At 48.6% G+C, this 21,933-nt stretch overlaps 6 protein-coding genes across 6 annotated transcripts; 3 read left to right on the top strand and 3 right to left on the bottom strand.

Moving 5' to 3' along the window:
* Nucleotides 1-151: 151 nt before the first annotated feature.
* F5147DRAFT_686573 (uncharacterized protein) lies at nucleotides 152-2,148 on the bottom strand. The gene is made up of 5 exons (XM_041436769.1): nucleotides 1,429-2,148; nucleotides 1,265-1,375; nucleotides 851-1,214; nucleotides 682-800; nucleotides 152-629 (listed from the first exon to the last, which is right to left on the bottom strand). Exons 1-5 carry the CDS (start codon nucleotides 1,987-1,989, stop codon nucleotides 396-398), a joined length of 1,389 nt encoding a protein of 462 aa, XP_041294520.1. The 5' UTR covers nucleotides 1,990-2,148; the 3' UTR covers nucleotides 152-395.
* A 1,962-nt stretch (nucleotides 2,149-4,110) lies between these two features.
* Nucleotides 4,111-6,228, bottom strand: F5147DRAFT_686566 (uncharacterized protein). Its single transcript, XM_041436768.1, has 3 exons — nucleotides 5,888-6,228; nucleotides 5,185-5,823; nucleotides 4,111-5,138 (listed from the first exon to the last, which is right to left on the bottom strand). The coding sequence occupies exons 1-3, from the start codon at nucleotides 6,101-6,103 to the stop codon at nucleotides 4,272-4,274; spliced, it is 1,722 nt and encodes a 573-aa protein (XP_041294519.1). The 5' UTR covers nucleotides 6,104-6,228; the 3' UTR covers nucleotides 4,111-4,271.
* On the top strand, nucleotides 6,164-9,935 carry F5147DRAFT_686561 (uncharacterized protein; the record flags this gene model as incomplete). The annotated part of the gene is made up of 9 exons (XM_041436767.1): nucleotides 6,164-6,170; nucleotides 6,592-6,801; nucleotides 6,865-7,102; nucleotides 7,171-7,310; nucleotides 7,378-7,621; nucleotides 7,675-7,745; nucleotides 7,770-7,798; nucleotides 7,826-9,523; nucleotides 9,588-9,935. 9 exons carry the CDS (start codon nucleotides 6,164-6,166, stop codon nucleotides 9,687-9,689), a joined length of 2,739 nt encoding a protein of 912 aa, XP_041294518.1. The 3' UTR covers nucleotides 9,690-9,935.
* On the bottom strand, nucleotides 9,916-13,507 carry F5147DRAFT_686556 (Vps53-like protein). Its single transcript, XM_041436766.1, has 18 exons — nucleotides 13,268-13,507; nucleotides 13,074-13,219; nucleotides 12,873-13,023; nucleotides 12,752-12,822; nucleotides 12,576-12,703; nucleotides 12,224-12,526; nucleotides 12,049-12,169; nucleotides 11,885-11,991; nucleotides 11,578-11,831; nucleotides 11,499-11,526; nucleotides 11,334-11,445; nucleotides 11,199-11,281; nucleotides 10,925-11,149; nucleotides 10,805-10,874; nucleotides 10,679-10,749; nucleotides 10,554-10,623; nucleotides 10,433-10,504; nucleotides 9,916-10,363 (listed from the first exon to the last, which is right to left on the bottom strand). The coding sequence occupies exons 1-18, from the start codon at nucleotides 13,437-13,439 to the stop codon at nucleotides 9,980-9,982; spliced, it is 2,568 nt and encodes an 855-aa protein (XP_041294517.1). The 5' UTR covers nucleotides 13,440-13,507; the 3' UTR covers nucleotides 9,916-9,979.
* Nucleotides 13,508-13,577: 70 nt separating this feature from the next.
* On the top strand, nucleotides 13,578-14,566 carry F5147DRAFT_686554 (yippee zinc-binding/DNA-binding /Mis18, centromere assembly-domain-containing protein). The gene is made up of 6 exons (XM_041436765.1): nucleotides 13,578-13,722; nucleotides 13,774-13,829; nucleotides 13,889-13,945; nucleotides 13,999-14,102; nucleotides 14,151-14,242; nucleotides 14,309-14,566. Exons 1-5 carry the CDS (start codon nucleotides 13,621-13,623, stop codon nucleotides 14,210-14,212), a joined length of 381 nt encoding a protein of 126 aa, XP_041294516.1. The 5' UTR covers nucleotides 13,578-13,620; the 3' UTR covers nucleotides 14,213-14,242; nucleotides 14,309-14,566.
* Nucleotides 14,567-17,840: 3,274 nt separating this feature from the next.
* On the top strand, nucleotides 17,841-21,749 carry F5147DRAFT_686547 (Mg-transporting ATPase). The gene is made up of 14 exons (XM_041436764.1): nucleotides 17,841-17,938; nucleotides 17,994-18,031; nucleotides 18,097-18,304; nucleotides 18,368-18,610; nucleotides 18,655-18,809; nucleotides 18,865-19,196; nucleotides 19,253-19,372; nucleotides 19,427-20,176; nucleotides 20,233-20,696; nucleotides 20,747-20,817; nucleotides 20,877-20,970; nucleotides 21,023-21,148; nucleotides 21,200-21,284; nucleotides 21,343-21,749. Exons 3-14 carry the CDS (start codon nucleotides 18,105-18,107, stop codon nucleotides 21,601-21,603), a joined length of 2,901 nt encoding a protein of 966 aa, XP_041294515.1. The 5' UTR covers nucleotides 17,841-17,938; nucleotides 17,994-18,031; nucleotides 18,097-18,104; the 3' UTR covers nucleotides 21,604-21,749.
* Nucleotides 21,750-21,933: the final 184 nt, after the last annotated feature.

Genomic DNA, 21,933 nt, shown 5'->3' with positions numbered 1-21,933 from the left:
ACTATCTGAATGCAGCCATACCAGTCTCGTAACTCCGATTAATATCGGTGGTTGAATTAAGTACTGCGCGTGTGGCATATCAGAATAATCTACGGACGAGCCCAAGATGAAACAGTTTTGGATAAGGCATCAGATCGTCAGCTACACATTACGTCATGCAAGGTATCGGCCAACTGAGTTTAACCAAACGTTAAATCTACTGGTTATTTTTGGCTGTGGACCCACGGGGGAGAAAGGGGATACTGGCTGCGGAATAAGAGAACACTACACTGGTTGTACTCTGATATACGCGAACGACCAGGTGGACGACACTGACTGCGGATCACACACGTTGAACGTGTTCCTGGATGTTTCTAACAAGGTAAATGTTACGACAGATATAGACACGTGCACTGTCAATTCTTGCGGACTCCTGCAAGATCACTCATCGCCTTTTGTATTTCCAATTTCTCCATCACAGCTCGGTGCAAACTAGATTTATTTTTGTTCTTCGCCTTCGTGTGTGACGTTTCCTCAGTAGGACTGGAAGATGATGGCTCCTGTTGTGGAGTATCAGTCTTAGACTCCTTTGTTGTTGTTGCTATGTGCGAAGGAACTATAATTGGCGTGTGTCGTGGAGGCGGAGGCCACTGAGTTCCGCATGAGTGACTGTCCGACATATCTGATAAAAGCATAACGTACACCACGATTTGGCTGGTTGAAATGTAAAGCAGCCCACGGGGGATAATCCTTCTCGAGCTGCATGAGATGGTCCTCAAGCAGTCGGAGGCGGGACAGGAGCGTTCGTGGTGGAGCAGGGACTACGTCTCTTTTTAACACATGCCGTTCGTATAATATATCACATACCTACCATAGCGGACGGCAAGATGCTCTTCGATATTCTTCACCCGTTGGTCCGTTGCAGGTTGTTGATCGCCTTCTGCGTCATCATGTAGCGCGAGAAGCTCTTTCTGCCTGCCCTTATCGCCGGTGACACCTTTCATGGTTCGTCGGAGAGGTCCATCTTCATTCTTCGCAATATCATATTTCATCTGCACGTCGCGGTCAAGGTGCTTTGCATCTGTTCGTGCACAGGAAGGTATAGGCTCGGTACTGTCTGGATCAAGGTTTAGCCGCCGTCGCTTTTGAGCGAGAGATTCGAGAAACTCCGTGCGATTAGAGACATCGTTCCTCGCGCGATTTTGCGCAAGGAATTGGGATATTGACCTTGTTATCTGGAGTGGATTAGAAGCTGCAACAAAGATCAAATGGACAGGAAACTTACCGACGTCTGAGACTGGGGCTTGGCACTACCAGAGAGATGAATATAATCGAGCTTTCGCTCCTCCAGTGGTCGTTCTTGGAGCGTTTCGTTGCCTTTCGGTTTCCCCAAGTTCTGGAAAGGAAACTAGTTTGGTAAATAGCGCAGAAAAGGGGCGAAGCGCACACCATAAGATCCTTCATTAAATCTCCAATAGCACCGGGAACCTTCTGCCTTTCCCAGTCTGCATTCATAACTACCATATCATCCTCAAACCCCCTCAAAGCTTGATTCATCCCAACCTTCTTCAAGAACGACCGTATCACTTCATCCCAATGATGATGTAACTCGGGCTCTGGGGTCGGCGAACGCGGTTTTTGTGTAACCTTGGTCCTCTGACGCGGCTGGTAGGTTACAGCAGGGGGTTGATATTGAGGATAGGGAACCTGAGTGTAGTGTGTCTGCTGCCCTGGTACACTACCGGACGCGATGTACGGGTAGGAGGGAACCTGCCACGCGTTCTGCCACCCACCGGGCGTGTAGCTCATCGCGTAGTAGCCTTGAGGATTCTGCCCTTGAGTTGCAGGCCCATATTGTACAGGCTGAAGCTGCGAGGAAGGACCTGCTGTTATAGCCTGTTGCGAAGTCGTACTAGACGCTGGAACAGGGACTATGTGAGCCGGTTGTTGTGCTGACGTTTCTGACGGCTGTGAGGGACCTGCTTGGGAGGGCGGAGGACCGTTTGTCATGGCGCTGTCACGGTAGGTTCTTCTGTCGTAATCTGTCGAAGAGTCACAGTTGAAGTAGCTGTTCTGCAAGTTGGTGCAGAGTAGTCAGTAGCCCGTTTTTTGGGGGGATACCGTACTAGGGACAATGTGGTTCTCAGTTTAGATTTTGGACGTGACCTCTAGCTAGTACACAGTACAGGTACTATGTTTTGCTACTCCATCAGCATTCCATATATAGTATATGCGCTCTTCTCTTCTCAAAACTCATGATGGCACCTGCTCCGAAGATACAAAATAGTAATCGTGTAACATTCAACGTGTTCAAAATGCAAAAGGCTTGGTGGAGGCAAACCTGTCCCATCCTTTGTAGAACGTTTAAACCAACATACTATTAAGTCTTCGTTCCCTTTGTGCTCGCTCTCACGTTGAACATCGATCGGTTCGTTTTCAGCACAGTGAATGAGACGCGACGTTCAAATTGGATTCGTATCAGAGAAATTCTATGAAACACCATCATCACCGGAACGCGCTACTTGCATTCGCATCGATAGCGCAAAGGCGTCTCGGAATGCGCTTACAAAAGTCTCTGAGCGCGTTTGTGTTAAATTGTTCTGCCAGCGACATACCAATCGAGTAGATCTATAACATCACCCTTCAAAATTCCCTACTACCAACCAGCTCTTCTATGTTCAAATTTCTTTGCACTTGTCTCAAGAACTCCAAGTGCCTTCGGAATCACGCTCGCATGTGCTTCTCGATCCGCTACCCCTATGCCTTCGCTCCTCACGGATCACCGATGAAGCACAACCTCAGCAACGCCCGAGTCCGTCGGTGTCACGTCCACACGCAGTCATCGGCCGCCCGTGGTCGTTCATTCGCTCTTCACCCAACACCAATGAAGCAATAGAGCTCTCAGAACGTCCAAGACAAAGTATCTCCTATCGTCGAAGTCCTCATGTTGTCAAAGTTGCCACAAATCGGGATAAGCATGTATGTTTTTCTTGTATGTGTCCAATTTCTGGGATCCTATTATTTCTAGGCAGACACTGCATGTTGCTCCGCGGTTAGTGCGGGCGAATGGCAAGGTGAAATGCATCAGAGATCCGACACAGTGGACTGGTTTTGTGTTGTTTGTTTGCTGCGTATCTATTCAACACACCAGAGACGCCGTGCGTGGACAGGTTTTCTATTTTTCAAATAGTCTCTTGGTTCCTTTCATTGTCATCCCATTCTAGACACCTTCCGCTACCAGAATATTGCGACTTGGCCCAGTACTCGGTGCGCGTTGGAGCCATTTGATAGGACACAAGCAACGTCATGAGACCGAGTCAATAGGCATGTCATCGGTCTATATAATTCACTAAGAGTGACCATGACAGATGAAAATTGTTTGCTTGTCTATCAATGGTGCTCCTGATCCAATTTCTACGAGCATACCATCTCTAAAACTTGTTTGTCTGTCAATGTTGTTCCTGATCTAATTTACACGAGCATACCACCTCAAAAAAATTGTTCCAGAGCTCCATCGTATTCGTTTACGGGTCTGGTCAATTGGGCCTGTCCACACAGCACCAGCTGACACCAGTTCCGGATCTCCAGCTTCCTGCAATGTCATCGTGTTCGTTTACGGGTCTGATCAATTGGGCCTGTCCACACAGCAAGCACCAGCTGGCACCATTTTCGGATCTCCAGCTCCCTGCATTGTCATCGTGGGGAAACGATCTGCCACGTACGTCCGTCAATACGGTTTTGGACTCAAGCTTCCTCTGCTTCTGACCTGGAGCTGTAGGATTTCAAATAATTGTTATTCTCCAAGCTTATTTAGGTCTTATGCCAATACTTTTCTCATTCCCAGAGTCACTGATTCACTGCTGCACTATCACATGATTCTTAATGCACAATTGAGTAATGCCCAACGCGCGTCGGGGCTTACAACTCTATATATATTTCGTTCGGAACAGCTGGAGAACAAGTAGTAGTATGTGTTCAATAAGCTTACCAAAGATTCAAGATCGACGCTTTCCTGAGCTGAGCGCTATCGGACTTTGAATACCGAGGCGCCGTGCGTGACAGCGTGACGAAATTGTGTTCCATTGTAGTCACCTTTATTGGAAATTGTCGCGGGCAATCTTACTGGTCGGTCGCTGGTCGGGTGTGTTACATCAACCATCTCTTAGTGGCGTTTTGGTGCTTCTGTCGCCACTAATGATTAATGATGGCTGTAATATATGGTCCTGTCTCCAAGTCATCGCCTCATGTATAAGTACTGTTATAGAATATGTTTCCTCTAGGGCGATGATAAGTCATACTTCGGCAAGTATGTGTACCAATATATCTTTGACTGTTGCCCGCTCCCAAACGGTATCTGGATCATGTACGTCAATGGGTCCCTCTTCCCAGTCTAAATTCATCCCTTTTGGTATCACTCCCCGTCGACTTACAGCCCCGCAAACTGCGCTGCTCAGAATTTCATCCACAGGCGAGTCCCTTACCCTGACCCGATGTGACACCACTCTCGGAAAAATCCTCGCCACATCCGCCTCTGACACATCCAGTTCTAGCGGTTCCTCATGTTCGATGGGTGCACTCCGTGTGCTGCGGCGAGTATGCACGCTAGTCACGTCAGGTACATCGTATGGCAGTGCGGAGCCATCTATAAGCGCTTCAAAGCTCTGGGTGTTCGTGCTGGACCGGGGATACCCGCGTTCGGTGCTGTCTTCATCAGTGCGCTCTGGATCATTGATCGATGCTTCCTTAATTAACTCTGCCCCTGTTTGATCGACTCCGAGCACCCGAGAAGCCCGCGTGAGGATTTCCGCGTCTTGACGTGCACGCGCGGTGAGCATCATGGCGTCAAGCGCACCAAAATGCCGCGTGGCAGTAAACAAATCTGCGAGGTATATTTCTAGCGGCGGGCGCATGCGAACTTCGGTGGCACATAGGCTCTTTAGCCTTGCCAAGAACGTGGCAGGTATTATGGGCGCAAAGTTGTTTGGTGGAGGAGGGGTTGGCGGGCCTGACATAGCCATGTTAGGGAATGGGTACCCCGGTATTGAGGGCGAGGATAGGGCTGTGGATGGTGTTGAGGTGCGGTGAGGTTGATAAGTATGCATCGCAGCTCGTGTGGATAGCTGAACATTGATAGGTGTACTCATAGCAAACCAGTCGAGCTGGAACATATAAGATGACACATGACACCGTATAGAAGGTACATACCAGGCTGTTATATATAGGTGGTCTCTCATGCGGATCTAAACGACATACATAGACCATGATAAAATCGACTGGCAGATCAAGCTGCAATTCTGATTCGATTTCTGAGTGGTTATCCGACACAACGAGCTTCTTCTCTGCAAGAGTCCGTAAGACAGCACGCTGCGCAGGTAAACTAGCATGTTCTAATCCAGAAACGACAATTGCAGATGGTATCTTAAGCATATCTGAGTTGACATGCGATGTACGACGGTGATGGATCGCCACATTGCCACTAGAACCAATATTGGGTACGGAGGGCTCAGTTTGGAGGCTCAGGCGAGGTGACATCCGTCGGGTTTCTGTGAACGGTCCGCCATCAGCACTGGCAGTCAGATCATCAGAGGCCAGTTGCGAGGTATGCTGAATGGGTCGCGTAACATCACTTGAAAAGGACATAGACATTGGAAAAGAAGACTTCCTGCTGTGTATTGTCACGGATGAACGATGGTGCCTGTGCTGGGGTGACAGCGAGCCATCAGCGGCAATGACAGCTGGGGGTGGGATAAAGAGAGATCGCAGAAATTTAGCAGGTGTCTGAGATTTAGCATCGGCATGACATCGAAGTTTGTGGGTGATGCAACCGAAGATTGATGTGAGCGACTTAAGGCATGTGTTATTATTGAAAATTGAGATATTGCTGGTTTAAAAAATTCAGCATGCTCACGATAGTCGCAAGTCTGGATACAAGACCAATGTCCTCTTCGCGGGTCCGCAAGATGATATTTCTATCCCCTGAAACGATACAAAGAAGTAAAACCTGGATGATGATTGGCTCAAGTGGCAGACCGGGAGCAGCGGCACGTATATGGGCAAGCAAAGAGGGCAGGAACAATGTGGAACCAGGATATGGCAGATTGTCAGGATCAATGATTGTCACCATCAGAGACACGAGCCTGAGCGCGCAGCGACGTGTACGGATAACGTGTTTAAAAGACACAGGATGATGGGTAAGCCCACCGGAAGACTCGGAAGGTCAAGTGACTTTTTAAAAGTAGTTAACGTTGATATGGTGATTTAGACTCTTACTGCTCCAGGCAAAGCTCTTCGGCTGGCCATATGTACTTCAAGTTACTGATCTCTTCACACGCTGTATCAAGATAATTGAGGCTACTCGAGTCATCAGTTTTTTAAATAGTAAGGCCCGTCCGGTTTTCATGAGGCAGTTGAACGTCGAACGTTAACTCGCTCGGCGTCTGAGGTACAATTTGCAAACCGATTGAATGGTCACCGAGCCTGTCATCATTGCAATTCCCTGTTGTCCCTCAGCGCCATTTTCATCTTATAACAGGCTCTCTTCGCACACTTAACTTCCCTTTCCGTCTTCCCTCATCGTAGCTCTGTCATCCATATCGATCATATGAATGGCAGGTAGCATATCCCAGCTCTACGTTGAGGACGATTCACCGGAGATCGTCTACTACCCGTTCGTAGACACGAGCCTCAGCCCAAATGTTTCTGCAGGCTGGGAGCAGGTTTACTCGGTTTCAGGCGTTGCATCTTCTCCGGGTCAGGGTGGTGAAGGATACAGCACACACACTACCAGCCTCAATGAGGCAAGCTTTATGATTAAATGGAACGGTAAGCACAGCTCTCGCCAATCAACATCAAAACCATAAACTAGGTTGCTCATCGTTTACCCAGGCACTGGTATTGATCTCCTAGGGAGTGTCCAAAATGCATCTTATCAAATAACCTTGGACGGAATCGACATCTCTCCCAATACATCTGACCCGGAATCCATCCTTGCTTCCCTTCACGATTTAACCAACACGAATCACACAATGCTGTTAACGACTCTCACGAACCAAACGATTTCAGACTCATATGTATTTTTTGACAAGGCTCTCATCACCTATACAGCCCCCCCCGGCATTGTCAAGTGAGTTCTTTCCGCGATAGCCAGGGCGCTGATCTACGCTCTTAGCGTGCTGATAATGTTATTTTCAGCTCAACGGCTAACTCGACGACCATCGACGACGATAACGACATTACATTTGTGGGTAGATGGAGTTATGTGACTGACAGCTCGGGAAATTCTATGCATATATCCAACACTGCCGGTGACCATGCTCAGACCACATTCATAGGCACGTACTACTTCTATTATTTGTTAATTATGTCGAACTTATATTGTTCCTGATTCGATTTCCGAAGGATCGGCCTTAACTGTCTACGGCCTCGTGTCTTCGTATTCTGGAAATTATTCTGTCACACTCGATAACATCACCACTAGCTTCTCAGCTTTATCCTCTTATAATAATTCAAATGCGTTGCTGTTGTTCGCTACCGAATTGTCTCAAGATACCACTCATACAGTCGTCCTCACCAACACTCAGAACGCAACATTTGCTATGAAAGTTGGTGGGATGAACATCACCACCTTCGGCAATGCCACTGTGTACGCCGTTTTCTTTCACAGACTGTTGTTTCAGATGCTGATCGACTCATTAGAGATACCGCTACCATCTTGTCCTCATCAAGCAACTCGACTTACGCCGGGACCATTGCCGCTATTGTACTCGGTGCTGTTGTGGTGATCCTCATAGCAGGTATCCTCATGTACTGGCTATTTGTTGTTCGCGCGCGCGCTCGTTGCAAGCAGAAATTGAGCCACTCGCTCTCCAAGAAAATGGTGGACCCAGAACATGTCATTGACATCAGCCCTCCAGGCGAAGAAGAGACCGAAGTGGCAAGCTTAAGTACCAGCAAAGGGTATGGATTCGGACTTGGCCTGCAACGCACCTTCCCCTTTGTCCGCAAAACGAAGAACGGGGGCAGCAGCAGCGGCCACGTTGACAATACGCGCTCGCGTTCCGTGTCCCACGTTGCAATTTCACCTGAGGAGCGAGACGTCGACAAGCGCTTCTCGACCAACACCCTCACCGTAGAGTTCACTGCCTTGGGTTTTCCGCCGGAATCTGAGAAACTAGCGCCAGGCTGGAGCAATCCTATCGCACGCACGTCGTTCGGTTCCATGGGAAAAGGACACACGCGAGTAGGAAGCCACAGATTGGCGCTTCCGGAACTGTGTGTGGAAGGAGTGGGCGTAGACGATGTGTACGATGATGACGATGCAGATGCCAAGACCCTTACGTCACGGCAAGATGAAACGCTTGCCGCAACGCTTTCTCTTAGCCCGCGAACATCGGAAGCGCCAGGTGTCTTCGTTCCCGCCGTACATTCAATTGCGGAGATTGAGTGCGCGATAACGGAGAATGATGACGGGGAGTCCTCCGTGCCATCTCGGCCTGTCTCACGGTTTCTGGAAGTGAGAGAGACCACCCCGTTCAGGGTAGATATTGGAGCTATTCTCGGTCAGCTCAGGGGACGTCAGGACTCACGACGGACGAGTGTGAGCGGGAATAGTAGTTGGTCTCGGGTTTGTGCCAGACTCTACCGAAAAGCTCACAGAGATGACGGGAAGCAGAGCGTCCACGAGGACAAGTCTGAGAACCCCAGCCCTGAGTCGGTCCCGGTCGTTATGCTCCAATCAGGATCGGGATCAGAGCCGCCTCCAAGCGAGGACGCGCCTGCCTCAGGCACTTACTCCTTCCTCGACTTTAGTTCGTCGTATTCATCATCACATCGGCAATCGAAGTCCACCACGCTAAACTCAGCCGCAGCCGAATTGGGGCACAGCGGAGTCCGTACGCCATGGAGCGATAGCACGTCCATGCGGATGGTGCGCATCGAACGCGATAAACCTGAGGACGCAATGCATTCCGGACCCGATGCACCTTCTACTGCGTCTCAGGGATCTCACAACGAAAGTCCTTCCGATAAATCCAATGCTCATTCTTCGCCGTCTGGACATGCTACACACACTACCCATGGATCCTCGTTTCCCTTCCCTATTACTATTCCGCCTTCAACGCACATGCCGCACCCCTTTAATATCGACTACCAGCGCGAAAGCGAGCACGTGGAACTTCAGTCTTTCTCACCTCCTCGTCCACCATCACCTCCTGTACCCCGGCAAGCGCAGGCTACAGAACCTCGACATTCAGGTCTCCCATCAGATGCAAACTCTCCCACCTCTCCCACAGAGAGTGTGCCCTTCTCCGTATCGGATGTCCATTTCCGACATAGTCACTCTGATTACACTGACATTGACTCACGGAGAGAAAGCGCAGCCTCCACCCTACCTCCACATCCGCCTCTCCCTAACTCGCAGCCAAACACTCCACCGCCGTACATTGTGCAGCGTGTACTTGGAATGACACCCGTTACTCCACAGTTTCCTGCGACTCGTCTTGCGGCAGGTCCTGCAAGCCATACGTCATCAATAATTGCGGAGCGGGTATTCCGACCTGGAACATCCCCTCTTGGATCTTCCCCCAGAGCTCCTTATCGGGTGGGCTCAGTTGATTGGTCCTAGACCTCGGCCTTCGACATCTGGATCACCACACTTGCGACTACCTTTACAAGGCTCATGGAGCCGTGACAAAAGAAGCAATGATCAGTAATAGGCTGCCATCTTTCCCAAGATAACTTCAATGATTGTTCAATGATGACGATTTCTTGGACGATATATCTCATGCTTCTTTCATTTACCCATTAATTTTTGGAAGATACCCCATTTTGCACTGATTACGCTCTGGCCTCACAGACCGATCTCGTTGTCACTCCCTTTGGGTTATCATTCACGCATTTGTACCCTACTACTGCAATTTTTTTTTCACAATTGCATTTTTGTTTTCCGTGGTGATGAGTATATTTCCGCCGGACTAAGTACAAAGTGTTGGAAGTTAGGAAGTCACGAAGTCGGTAAGGTCTCCGATCGCCGCAAACCGAAAGTGACAAACCGCCTGATGTCAAAGACTTCTCGCTTCTGTCCCGGTTCCAGCCCCCTGGAAGTACTTCCATCGGTGCTTGATCCAGTGGGTGGTCCACTCAAGGGCGGTGACCCAAGTGATCCAAATATACTATCCGGTCCAATGCCCGGTGTGGTTGACAGCGGAAGGGTGACTCGGCTAGAGCCCGGACTACCGAATGTCGCACCGAGTGTCAAGGGGGGATCCATATCGAGAGCAGAAAGAAATGATGTGCTGTCGAGATCCGTCTTGGTGCTCGTAATGGTGAGGAATGAATCAAGAAGGCTGTTCTGTCCGGTCTTCGGTGTACCTTTCAAATCGAGTATCTAGTAATTGCACAGCAAATGGAAACATTAATGAACGAAATGCAGCCAAAAGAATGAAGGTGGCCTAACCTTTTGAAAGTTTGAAAATGAAGCATCGCCAATGAGAAGAGTATAGTTTAGAATGAAACCTTCCGGAGGGTCCTGACATTTTTGTAAGTGACAGAACGTGCATGGGAGAAAAGGTAGTTACCACTGGTGTCACAATAACCTTGAGCAGAGCCTCGAGCCTCGTTGTGCTTTTCGTAAGGCTGCGGGTATATCTATGCAACAAATTTATGAGCTAACCTTTCTCAAGATACCGGGTGCCATTCTTACCCCTGCGTTACTACTGCTTCTCCTGGCAGTCGTATTAGGAAAGATTTGACAACACCCAGGTCGATCAGCAACTGCGATATTTTGGATTAGGTCAAAGAAGAGCAAATCAATCAACTTCCAACGTACTTGCTCTCCACCAATTTCTCTCAAAGGTCGACTCTTCACCACTGCATTGGTAAATTTCATCAAGACAAGACTATTAGCCAATGATTAGCATTTCTCCCTACATGGAGTGACAAGACCAACCTGCATGCCTTGTCGAAGAAATTCCTCAGGTACTTCTTCTGTTCAATCAACGGCTTTATAATATCGCAAAAGCTCTCGACAGCCCGGGCAAGATCATCCACATATGAAGACTGTCCAGTGACTTGGTTCAGCTTCTCCCACGACATACGGGACATCGTGGTGAAAGCACCCTCACAAGCGGCCTCCAATTCTCGTAGAAGAGTCGTGATAGAGACGGAAATAACGCTGGCTTCGCATTAGCGATCAGAGATGGACAACAAAATAACAGGAATACATCATGAACAAGTCACGTTCTGCTTGCAATGTCACTCTCTCTTTGAAGTCATCCTGGATCTTCTCTTTGATGTTCTCCTCAAGCTACATCCGGGCAACGATCAATAAAAGCTTCACACCGCTGCGGTGGACTGACCTCCAGAGCCGTGGTTTGACAGTAGTCCGCTGTATTGATAAACAGGGCAGCCTGTTGCAAATCCGCAATATCAAAACGCGAGTCCATAGACCTCCGTGTTTGAGGTGTTGGCCTGCGGATGTGTCAGATGCTTGATGCAGCAGTCTTCAGCTACACGTCACAAACCGCTTTGACTGTGGTGCAAGGATGTCCTCTACATCATACATCAGAGATAAGACTGTAATAAATACCCTGGTTATCTCACCAGCATATCTGCGCAGCCACTTCTTGTGTACCATACACAAATCAAACAGTGTCTGTCCTGTCGATAACTTGGCACATTGCTCAAGACTCTGGCCATAAAAGTAAAACAGTTCTGTTGACGAAGAGAGTACCGTCTGCGGGGTAGCCGCGTCCGCATCTGTAGAGACAGAATCACGCGGAGTGGTATCAAGGGATGTTCGTGGTTTTGCCTTCGAGCCCGGTGCTCGATGAGTGGCAAGCATGTCAGCAAGAGCTCTAGTAATCGGTAGATATGGTAAATATAGACATTAGGAAAAGCAAGTACAGACTTGTCTTGAGCATCAACAAAGACACCAAGATGTGGTTCAAAGGCAGATGACATTGACTGAATGGCCGCTGAAGACGGAGGCGAACTTGCTTCCAGTATCTCATTGAGCTGTTCAAGTGTCTACCGTTAACGAGGGAGTAATAGGTAAGCTCGAGATTGACATACTGGCGTTAACCATTTCTTTGCCATGGATGTCTCGAATTCGGTTGTCTGCCGTAGGGCTTCGAGCAGTGCTTTGATTGTCAAAGAGGAGCCCGCTTTAGACAGCAATGCTACAATATCATCTCTGAGGAAATAAATATATCAATTAGAAGTGCACCATATCTATGGCGTGACGAACCTTGTGATAGCCACAAATTTCGTGAAAAGCGCCCATCCGACCTTCCACTCTGAAGGAAATACGCGGCCCAACTCCAACTCATGCGTTCCAAGCACACGTCTAAACCAGGCATACCTCCGGCTGATATTGTCTAGATGACCTGCCTCGTCTGTGGCACGGAAGATGCGCCGATACTCCTTGAGCTCGAGTGTAATGTAACGGTCAATCAAATGTCTCCGAACGTCGTGGCCTAAAACATCAGCGACAGCACAAGCATCTATTATTTGAGCAGGTTTTGAGGGTTTAGCAGGGTCCTGGAGGTAGCTAAACAGATTCACGACTCAAGAACTCTGCATACTGGGAAATGACTTACAACACGTCGAACTCTGCTTCGAGTTGAGTGCGAATCTCACCCTGAATTTGTTGTACCCGTCTCCAGACCTGGTTAATGCGATGGACAGATGTGTAAGGTTTAAAGGAAGCAGATATCTGCTTCACAGCCTACGGACGAGTCAAGAGGTTGCTGCAAAATGAGAAATGGAAACGAACTGCAAGAGTCTGTGAAACGTCTCCGTATTTCTTCTCTTTCGCTTGGTCTTCCAATTGTGTCAGAGCATTTACTGTGAAAGATTAACGGGAATATTCGCGACAGCAATGTCAAGGAACATACCCAACATCTGCAGGCGTTTAAGTGTCGTCATACTGAGGATAAGGTTCTTCTTCGCCAGATCAAGAGCCTGAATATCCTTCGTGATATCGCGCACAACAGCCTCAGATTCCGTCGCTTTCTCCCGAATGCGTGACATTTGCCCAAGGAGGTCCTGTAATAACACTTCAATAAGGACTCTAGTAGTTGGACTGGCAGGCATACCGAAATCATTTCCTGAATCATCTGCATACGGTTTGGATCTTGGTCACGTATCAGCTCTTCCTTGAGTTTATCAATTTCGCCTTGCAAGTCGCGTTCATTTTGAGACAGTCTCGCTTGAACGGTTTCTAGCTGGCTCAGTGAGGCCTCTGTACCTTGTTCAGTGGGCACGATTTACACCTCGATACGTGACATACCATCTGGGAAAAGCTGGTTCAGCATATCTAGTGGATTGAACTCATTAGACAGAACATCAAGGGGATCGTTCTGGTTCTCTGGATCGAGCTCGAGGATGCGTTGGATTGCGACGACGACCTCTTGAGGGAGTTCAGTATTTTCATGGCGTCCATACGTCGAACGTGTGGACATGCGAGGTATACGATAACCTGCAGAAGAGTTGCTGAGAGCAACTGTTCCACGTAGTGTTAAGGGCAACTTAGAACTAGTAGCCAAATTGATTGCTTCCGGTCAAACAGAGTTTGCCAAATTTAGCGACTTGAACTCCCGTGATATCCTTAACTCTCTTCCTCGAAGATGGTGCTTGACACCAATGACATCCACCATAAGTCCCAGTAGTGACACCCGCAGCCAGGTTATCTCCACCTACCACGACCATCCCAGATTCATTTGTGTGAGCTGTTCAGCGGTCCTGGTGCGTGATCATGATGGCGTTGACAAGACTCCTAAGCCGATGCATCTTCAGGCATTGCAGGATGAAGTTATTAGCAAGTCTTTCTCAGGCAGAGAAGGAAGAGGCTTGTCAGTGACACATCATTCAATTGCATCACATGAGTGACGTGCTTTTTGCAATGGGCCAGCCTCATGCACTCCGCAACCAATGTGAAATTGGGAAAGAAGGAGGATCGCCCACTTCTGTGAGTATGCAACCCTTTCTGTTCGTCCCTTTTGACCATTTTTTGTGTTTTAGCACAGGTGTCCACACCGTAGCTGACATCTTTTGCATGGGGTGCAATGACCGTGTTGGATGGTATTATCATAAGGCAGCTGATTTATCACAGAAGTATAAGGAAGGTAAGTACTTGTACAGATCGTGGCTTAATACCATCTTACGTGCTATAGGAAAGTACCTTCTTGAGCGCGAGAAGATAGTGAAGGAGAATAACTGGAAATTGGATCAATGAACTGCGACCCTGCAAGCATTTTTGAAACAGGTGGAGTTTGTGTAACTCGCCATGCTAATATGATTGTCATGAAAACGTACTCTATACATTAAACAGGCATAGCGGGTGGCCCGGTATTGATTGCAGTGTCTTTTGCTGTTCGTGCATGATGATATCGACTCTCTGGACGTGCACATTTCACCGGGCAACGTTGCGGTGACAATAAATGTATGGTCGCACGTCCATTTCCGCATTGCTAGTCCTTTCATGTGAATTCACATTCCAAATCAACATGACGAAGAGGTAGCCTCAATATATCACGCGTATTCACTATTATTGTTTAGCCAGCTTCAAGCATCTACGCTTCCACCAGTGGGCAAACATTTTGTCGTCTAGGGCACTATCTTGCGCCTCGAAAGTCACTGAACACAAAGAGGATCACACGCAAATTGATGCGCTTGGATAGACTTCAGGTATCCACCTCGCCATTATCACAAGTGGACATGTCTCCCAAGATTATGGCACGGCCTTCACACGTAGCATCTTTTCTGCGTTATACTTTCCGTTCGAAATGTCTTGCAGCTATGCAGCCTGGCACGTTGTCATTTACACTGATGACCACCATGCGATAGCTGTCCTCTGTGGGGCCTCGCATGATGGGCTACGAGGTATCAAAAGATTCGATAGCAGAGTCCAGCCCTACAGATACTCGCCGGCAAGGTTATTTTCTTTGAGCAGGACTTTGCGGGGTTCCGGACGGCCCTTTGAAGCGCCCTCGAGGGTGCTTCAGCGGACATCGAGTAGCTTTATAAATGACCCACCAGGATCTCAATATCTCGCCATCCTAACAAGAGATCATGACATTCCGAGCCCAGCGCCCACTGCCAGTGGAAAAACCTAGTATCTTCTTTCATATCTGCACTCATTCTATTGCAGGCTCCGGTCCAAGGCTTTTATGATGATGTACTCTACGAAAATGATGTCAGTGCAGCCATTCACCAATACTAATCGTTGGCGGAAATCGGGCCGGTCTGCAAATTTGGTTGTGCCTGGCCCACGGCAGGGGTGGCAGAACAGGCACCTGACCAGTGACAGAACTCAAAGGCACCCGAGACTTCCGGGGATATAATTGATAACAGCAGTGAATTCCGCAATAGAGCACAAAACTGAAGCAAGTTGACTCAAGTACTGACTTTATGTCACACACACCATGTGTGACAGTCTGGCCCAAATAGCAGAGTTGAGACCCAACGTGCATCTGGAAGAACTTGGTCCTTCTCTCTCAGTCCGCAGAAAGTGGGTCTTAAAACTTAAAGTGGCCTACGTCACGCATCATGGCAGGCTCATGTTTTTTTTTTACTCGGACTACCAACTTACATCAAGCCGACCTCCGAAAAAATAGCTTCATAATCGATATCATATCGTGATGGCCCGGTCATCCGATCAACTGCTTTCATCCCAAATTTCGACGAATCACGGGTGAGGGGTGATCAAGCCGGCGCCAGCTGACGCTCGTTCCCAGCTTAAGCATCCGTCGACAGCGGCTACCGTGACCAACCCCAAAAATCTAGGACCAAGATCGAACGTGTGGTGCTAGTGGATGCGGCACCGTAACAGCGCCGCAGATAGATGTAGGTTGAAGTCCAGGGAAATGGTCAAATAAGGCCTATTTGGAGGTTGTTCATTCACGGTACGTCGCAATTATATCGCGGTTTGCTCACCGGTAATATCCCTGTGGCCTCCCAGATGAGTTCGGTTATCCGAATTTTCCCGTGATTGCAAGATAATCAATGTCAACCTTCTAAAATCATCATCTCGCACGTTGCTTCTCAAAGCACAGGATTAGTAGAGCTCGTGGTACACGCTTATCACTGGAACCTTACTCGGTTTGTGCAATCCCTGACTCGGAGTAACAAAGGTACGGAGACGGACCCTTATGGACGTGTGCAGTGCCCTGTTGACATTTCAAAGTAGATCGCCCAACAGGCTGGTAAACAGCAGACCCTGAACACATCAATTGCAGGGTCTATGCAAAGACCTCAACCACCGTGAAATCTAGCTACTCTGGGGCCAAAGTTCAGGGCTAGTGTGGCTTCAACAGCTGCGTTGGAACGGAGTTGTAACATTGATGTGCTCACCACTATCGCGCCTCCTACCCGATGCTCCTTGAGCTCCCTCCTCCCACCCACCCTGCGCTCATCAGGAAAACGTAATTCACTACAGGGTTTTACAGAGTGCTACAGAACGTTCTGTAGCACAATCCAACCCGCTGATGCTACCTGCTTCTGTTGCACCCTCCTGCTTTCCAACACCTACTGACTTCTCGCACCTCACTTGCATCAAGTATGTTTTTCCCTTCTTATAACTACTGGAACCATTGAACGCCTCCTCTCGCGTGCTCTCGTATCGTCTTACATGAGTGTGTCTGATACCACGCTTGTGCATAATCTGCACTCTTGTACATCCATGTTTTGACTGTCCTGTGCCACTCCTGCCCACTCTCATATGAGCTCCCCGGTGCTCCTGTACCCGTCTTATCATGACATTCATTAGTTCATGAATGGAGTAGTTCAAATCCAATGCACGTGTAGATTACCTCGTATATCGAGTGACTTTAGCAGACGAAACTTTTTTAAGGAATGATACCAGTAGATACCCGTGATTTGCGACGGTCTGAATGCTGAAAATTCTTACACAATTCACGGCGCCTTTGCAGCTTAGAAAGGGGATGCCATCATGTAGATGTTCGGACAAGTCAACAAAGTTACATCTCTGATTGAGGCCAGCCAATTGATAGCAGCGTAATGCCAATTTTGAGACAGCCAATCGCATCCTCCGCGCACTTTCAAAATGTCAGTTCCCACCTATGAGCACGGACGGACGGACCTCGACCGGAGTTATCGCATCGACACTGGTGGAAGGTATTCCCTGGCGCCTGGGGCAGCCCTTCCTCATACACCGTTTTTTGGCTTCCCTTTCACGTCCGCCACCCTCTCCGTCCCCATGCAGAACTTGGGTGTTTGACAGTGCTACAATGATGAAATTCTAATTATAAACCAACTTAATTTCTCGGTGACGATGCAATATGAAACTATGACTATCAATAGCTACCAATCACAGAAGGCATAGTAGTGTACGAGGTGAGGATGCGGCCTGCAAAGGCGTCAATAGTACTTGGTAACTGACAGGTAACGAGGGGATCTTAGCGCGCCTAGTCTTGAAGCGTTGTTCCGGAAAATCAATCAGTGGCGACGGCATAACTAGGCTTCATGGGTAATAGTAAGGAGCGAGAGCAAGGGTTCAACAATATTATGTAATGAAGAAAAAAAATATTAGTACTGGGGTCCCGTCGGAGGTCATGATGCAGGGCCTACGCTTTGCCACCAACGCCAGTTTAATCTCGGATGAATTGAAGATCAGTCGGTGCAGCTAGCTCCCACGGGAGACTAGCAAATCACCGACTCGCCGCGATCCGAACTCACCCATGAATTGACACAGGTGAACAGGGGGTTGACCTGGGTTGACATGGTCATGTTGTACAGTCATCAATCTCGTTAATTAACCACTGGCATGTGCATCCACACTCATTGGCTGCAATCAATCAATAAGTCAGATTAATCCTGCACGGACTATCAGAGATCGATTGCAGATCAAAATTTATGGCACCCTAGTTCACATATAAAAACGCTCTCTCCTGCTTCTCTAGTTCCTTATACATGGTATCTCGCATCCAACTCCCGCTACATCGTGAGTCTTCTCTTTCACCCGTTTCCTTCATAGGAATGACCGACTGTCTTTCCAGGTCTCCTCGCCGTCAGCAGCTCCAGCTCCAGCAAGAAGGTTTGTACTAGCTAATTTTTCTGACTCGTCCACTTGGGGTGCTCATCATCCTGTCTACGATGAAGCCTCCGTGATGCCCTTCCTTGCAAACCTCTTCTCCCCTCGCTCCTCCCTTGGAAATTTGGAAAAACATGGGCCCGATATAGCTACTCCAGACAGCGAGAGTAACAAGTCGCCCGTTCCGCCACAAGCGGTCGCAAAGGAAGAGCAGGAGCAGCTTATATGCGCTACACTCAGTCGTTTCGCCCAGGTCCCGGTCTCGGACATCTTCGTGTATGTTCAACATTGTCCACCATCTATCATTTTGTTTATTTCTTCGCATTCCCTTTTCTTTAGATTGGAACCTGGATGGAACCCTACCGGTCTTACTGATGACCAGGCTTCTGAGATCCTCAAAATTCATGGACCTAACACACCGGTGGCCGAACGTCATCTCGCCGCGCTCCGGATGTTTTGGGGGGCTGTCGTCAATCCGTTCAACATCCTTTTGACCATCCTCGCCATCGTCAACGCTGCCACTGATCAGCTCTCCACCTTCGTCGTCATGATGGCAATGGTGGTAGCTTCGACCGGCTTAAGGTTCGCGCGCCCTGTCTTCGTTCGGCTGATCTAACGTTGCCCAGGTATTGGCAAGAATTGAAGTCCACGATTCAAGCAGTCAATTTGATCAAATCAGTCACGACGAATACTCGCGTTCTTCGTTATCGGAGTTCCGGTCCGGAAGAGGTCGAAATCGATCAGCGGAGTGTGGTTCCAGGTGATATCATAGCCGTCACCAGTAGGTAGTACTACATTTATCATTTTCATCATTTTAACTTTGTGTTCCATAATAGGTGGTGATGTCTTCCCTGGTGATTGCGTTCTCATTACGGCCGAGGCTATCACAATTACACAGGCCTCCCTTACGGGAGAAGTGATGCCCATCGATAAAACCGTGCGCCTTGCTGCCCCATGTCCCGGAGAAACCCTTAATTTACTGCACAATGATAATGTTTGTCTCGCGGGCACATCTGTTGTCACAGGCAATGGGCACGCGCTTGTCGTCTCGACTGGCAAGGATACCTATATGGCTTCTATCGCCAGCGAGCTCTCCAAACGACGACCAGAAAACGCTACTCAGATTGGTATCAGGAAAGTCAGTTATGTCTTGATGGCCTTCATGGCGGTGAGTCAACATTTTATCGATTTTTGTGTATTTTCTGAATTTAATTTTCTGAACAGATTATGGCCCCGATTGTGCTCATCATCCAGGGTGCTGTCAGTAAGAACTGGAAAGGCGCAGTCATGTTCGCGATCGCCGTTGCAGTCGGCATTACGCCAGAAATGTTGCCGATGATTGTGGTATGTATACATTGCTTTCTGATGCTGTGACTCTCAACGACACTTGTGATGCAGACATCCAACCTTGCGCTGTCTGCTGTTCGTGTGGCGCGCAAAAAAGTCATTGTGAAGCGTTTTGATGCCATCCAGAACCTTGGCGCGGTTCAGATTCTCTGCTCAGACAAGACAGGGACGCTGACCGCTGACCTCGTGCGCATTTCAATGTCCACGACGGGCACGGGAGAATCCTCACAACTTCCCATCAAGTTGGCTTACATCAATTCCTCACTGCAAACCGGTTCTCGTAGTCCGATCGACCACGCAATCGTTGACTTCGTCGATCAAAGTGAACAGGACATCTTTACAGACATTCCCGGGGACGGTTGGATCAAGCAGGGCGAAGTTCCTTTCGATTCGTCGCGCCGCCTTCTGTCGGTCTTAGTTTCGCGACCTGGTGGCGATGGCTCTGAAGGACTCCTAATCACAAAGGGCGCAGTGGAAGAAGTCTTGGACCTGTGCGTGTCAACCTACAACCACCAGCCACCTTCCTCGAATGCCCCGGGACCGTTTGCTTTATCCCCCTCAATGACGTCAATTCTCACAGCACCCGAGCGGCAAAATATTCTTGATACTGCCCAGCGTTTGAACGAGGATGGGTTGCGTCTTGTCGCTGTGGCCTGCCGAGAGCAGCTTATCAAGCCGTTTATGACCATATCCCCCTCTGATGAGAACGAACTTACTTTCATTGGATTCATCGGGCTTCTTGATCCATTGAAACCTGATGCCACCCAGGCAATCAAAGATTTGGCCGCATTGAACGTGCAGGTATGTATTTCCTCCGCGCTTTTCTTCGATACAGTTAATCTTGCGATTCGCAACAGGTTCGAATCCTCACTGGTGATGCTCCTGCAGTGGCTGCAAAGGTGGCTCGCGACCTCGGGCTTATACCATCTCGCGATCAGTCGTCGACTACGGTGAATGAAAAGGATGTAGAGGCTTCCTCCTCTTCTAACGGCGATGAAGGACTCATTCTCACTGGCGTCCAGCTTGCGGCCCTTGCAGATGATCAGGATGCCTACAAAGATGCCATTGATCGCTGCATCATTTTTGCCAAACTCTCGCCTTACCAGAAGCTCGAGGTTGTGAAAGCTCTGCGCGCGGGTCACGGTGGCAGAGCAGTCGCCTTCTTGGGAGACGGCGTCAACGATGCTCTTGCTATACGCGGCGCAGACGTCGGGATCTCGGTAGATTCAGGAACCGAAATTGCGAAAGAGGCGGCAGATGTGATCTTACTTGAGAAGAACCTGGCTGTTGTCGCTGACGGTGTGATGGAGGGGAGGATTACGTGAGTGCATCTGGGGCGAGCTTTTGCGCAGAACGCTGAATGAGACGTAGGCTCATGAACACTCTGAAGTACATCAAGATGGCGACCTCTTCCAACTTCGGTAATATATTTTCGCTGTTGGGTATGTGCCCATTGCTGGTCTTTCATACCGATGCCCACTGATGCGGCATGTTTTTGAAGTTGCTTCTGCGTGGCTTCCATACCAGCCTATGCTCCCGATACAGATCCTCGTCCAGAATCTGTTGTATGATTTCTCTCAGGCATCAATTCCCTGGTATGCATCACCACATATAGTCGAACATCTGACGCCGAACAGTATATGTTAGGGATAATGTTGACCCCGAGTACTTGGTGGCCCCGAAGACATGGGGAGCGAAATCGATCATTCGTTTCATGGTTTGCATAGGTCCATTCTCAAGCCCTTTTGATATAATCACATTCTCTATCAACTGGTGAGTAGATCCCTGCGTAATCAACAATCGTCCTTTACCGGGCGGCTCCAGGTTCCACTACGGCATTCGTACGCTCCACAACCCACGCGTTGACCTTGCACAGACGAATTGGTTTCTCGAGGGATCTCTGACGCAGGTACGATCTCAATAAAGCTGTACAAATTCGAAATACATACTGACGATAACGGGATAAGCTGTTGATTATTCACTTCTTGCGAACGGGCAAGGTTCCCTTCATCCAGTCCCGCGCATCGATCTCAGTCTTTTGCACCACCTTCGGTATTGCTGGTATCGCTATTGCGATCCCATACATACCGAAAATCAACACTGCCCTGCAGTTGACTCCGCCTGATCCTCTGTTCTACGCGTACCTGTTAGGGATGATCGCTGGCTATGCTTTGGTCGTGCATATTGCCAAGACGCTTTACCAACTCGCGTTCAAGGAATGGCTTTAGGATACAGGTCGATAACTTGGTAGGGCTAACAGGATTGCGTCGTGGATTTCACAGTGTCTATGTCATCTATGCCAGTTTTTTTCGTTGATTCCAGATTTGTGTCGAATTTGAAGGATATGTTTCAATGCAATTTGTTGTTTCGTTCATCGTGGGGTGTGAATAGAACAGCTTAACAATGAGTTCAGCGCAAGCTGCAACCATGTACTATGTATTTGAAGCTGAAGCATGATATTGGATCCATGATTGAGGAAATATCAGTACTGAAGCTGAAGCTGAAGTGACGATAAATTTAGGAGGTATTTTTCCCGAAATATTCGTAAAATTTGAATT

This window comes from Suillus discolor, assembly GCF_016758755.1.
Source record: "Suillus discolor strain FC423 chromosome Unknown F5147scaffold_18, whole genome shotgun sequence".
NCBI lineage: Eukaryota > Fungi > Basidiomycota > Agaricomycetes > Boletales > Suillaceae > Suillus > Suillus discolor.
This window is presented reverse-complemented; position numbering and strand designations above follow the sequence as displayed.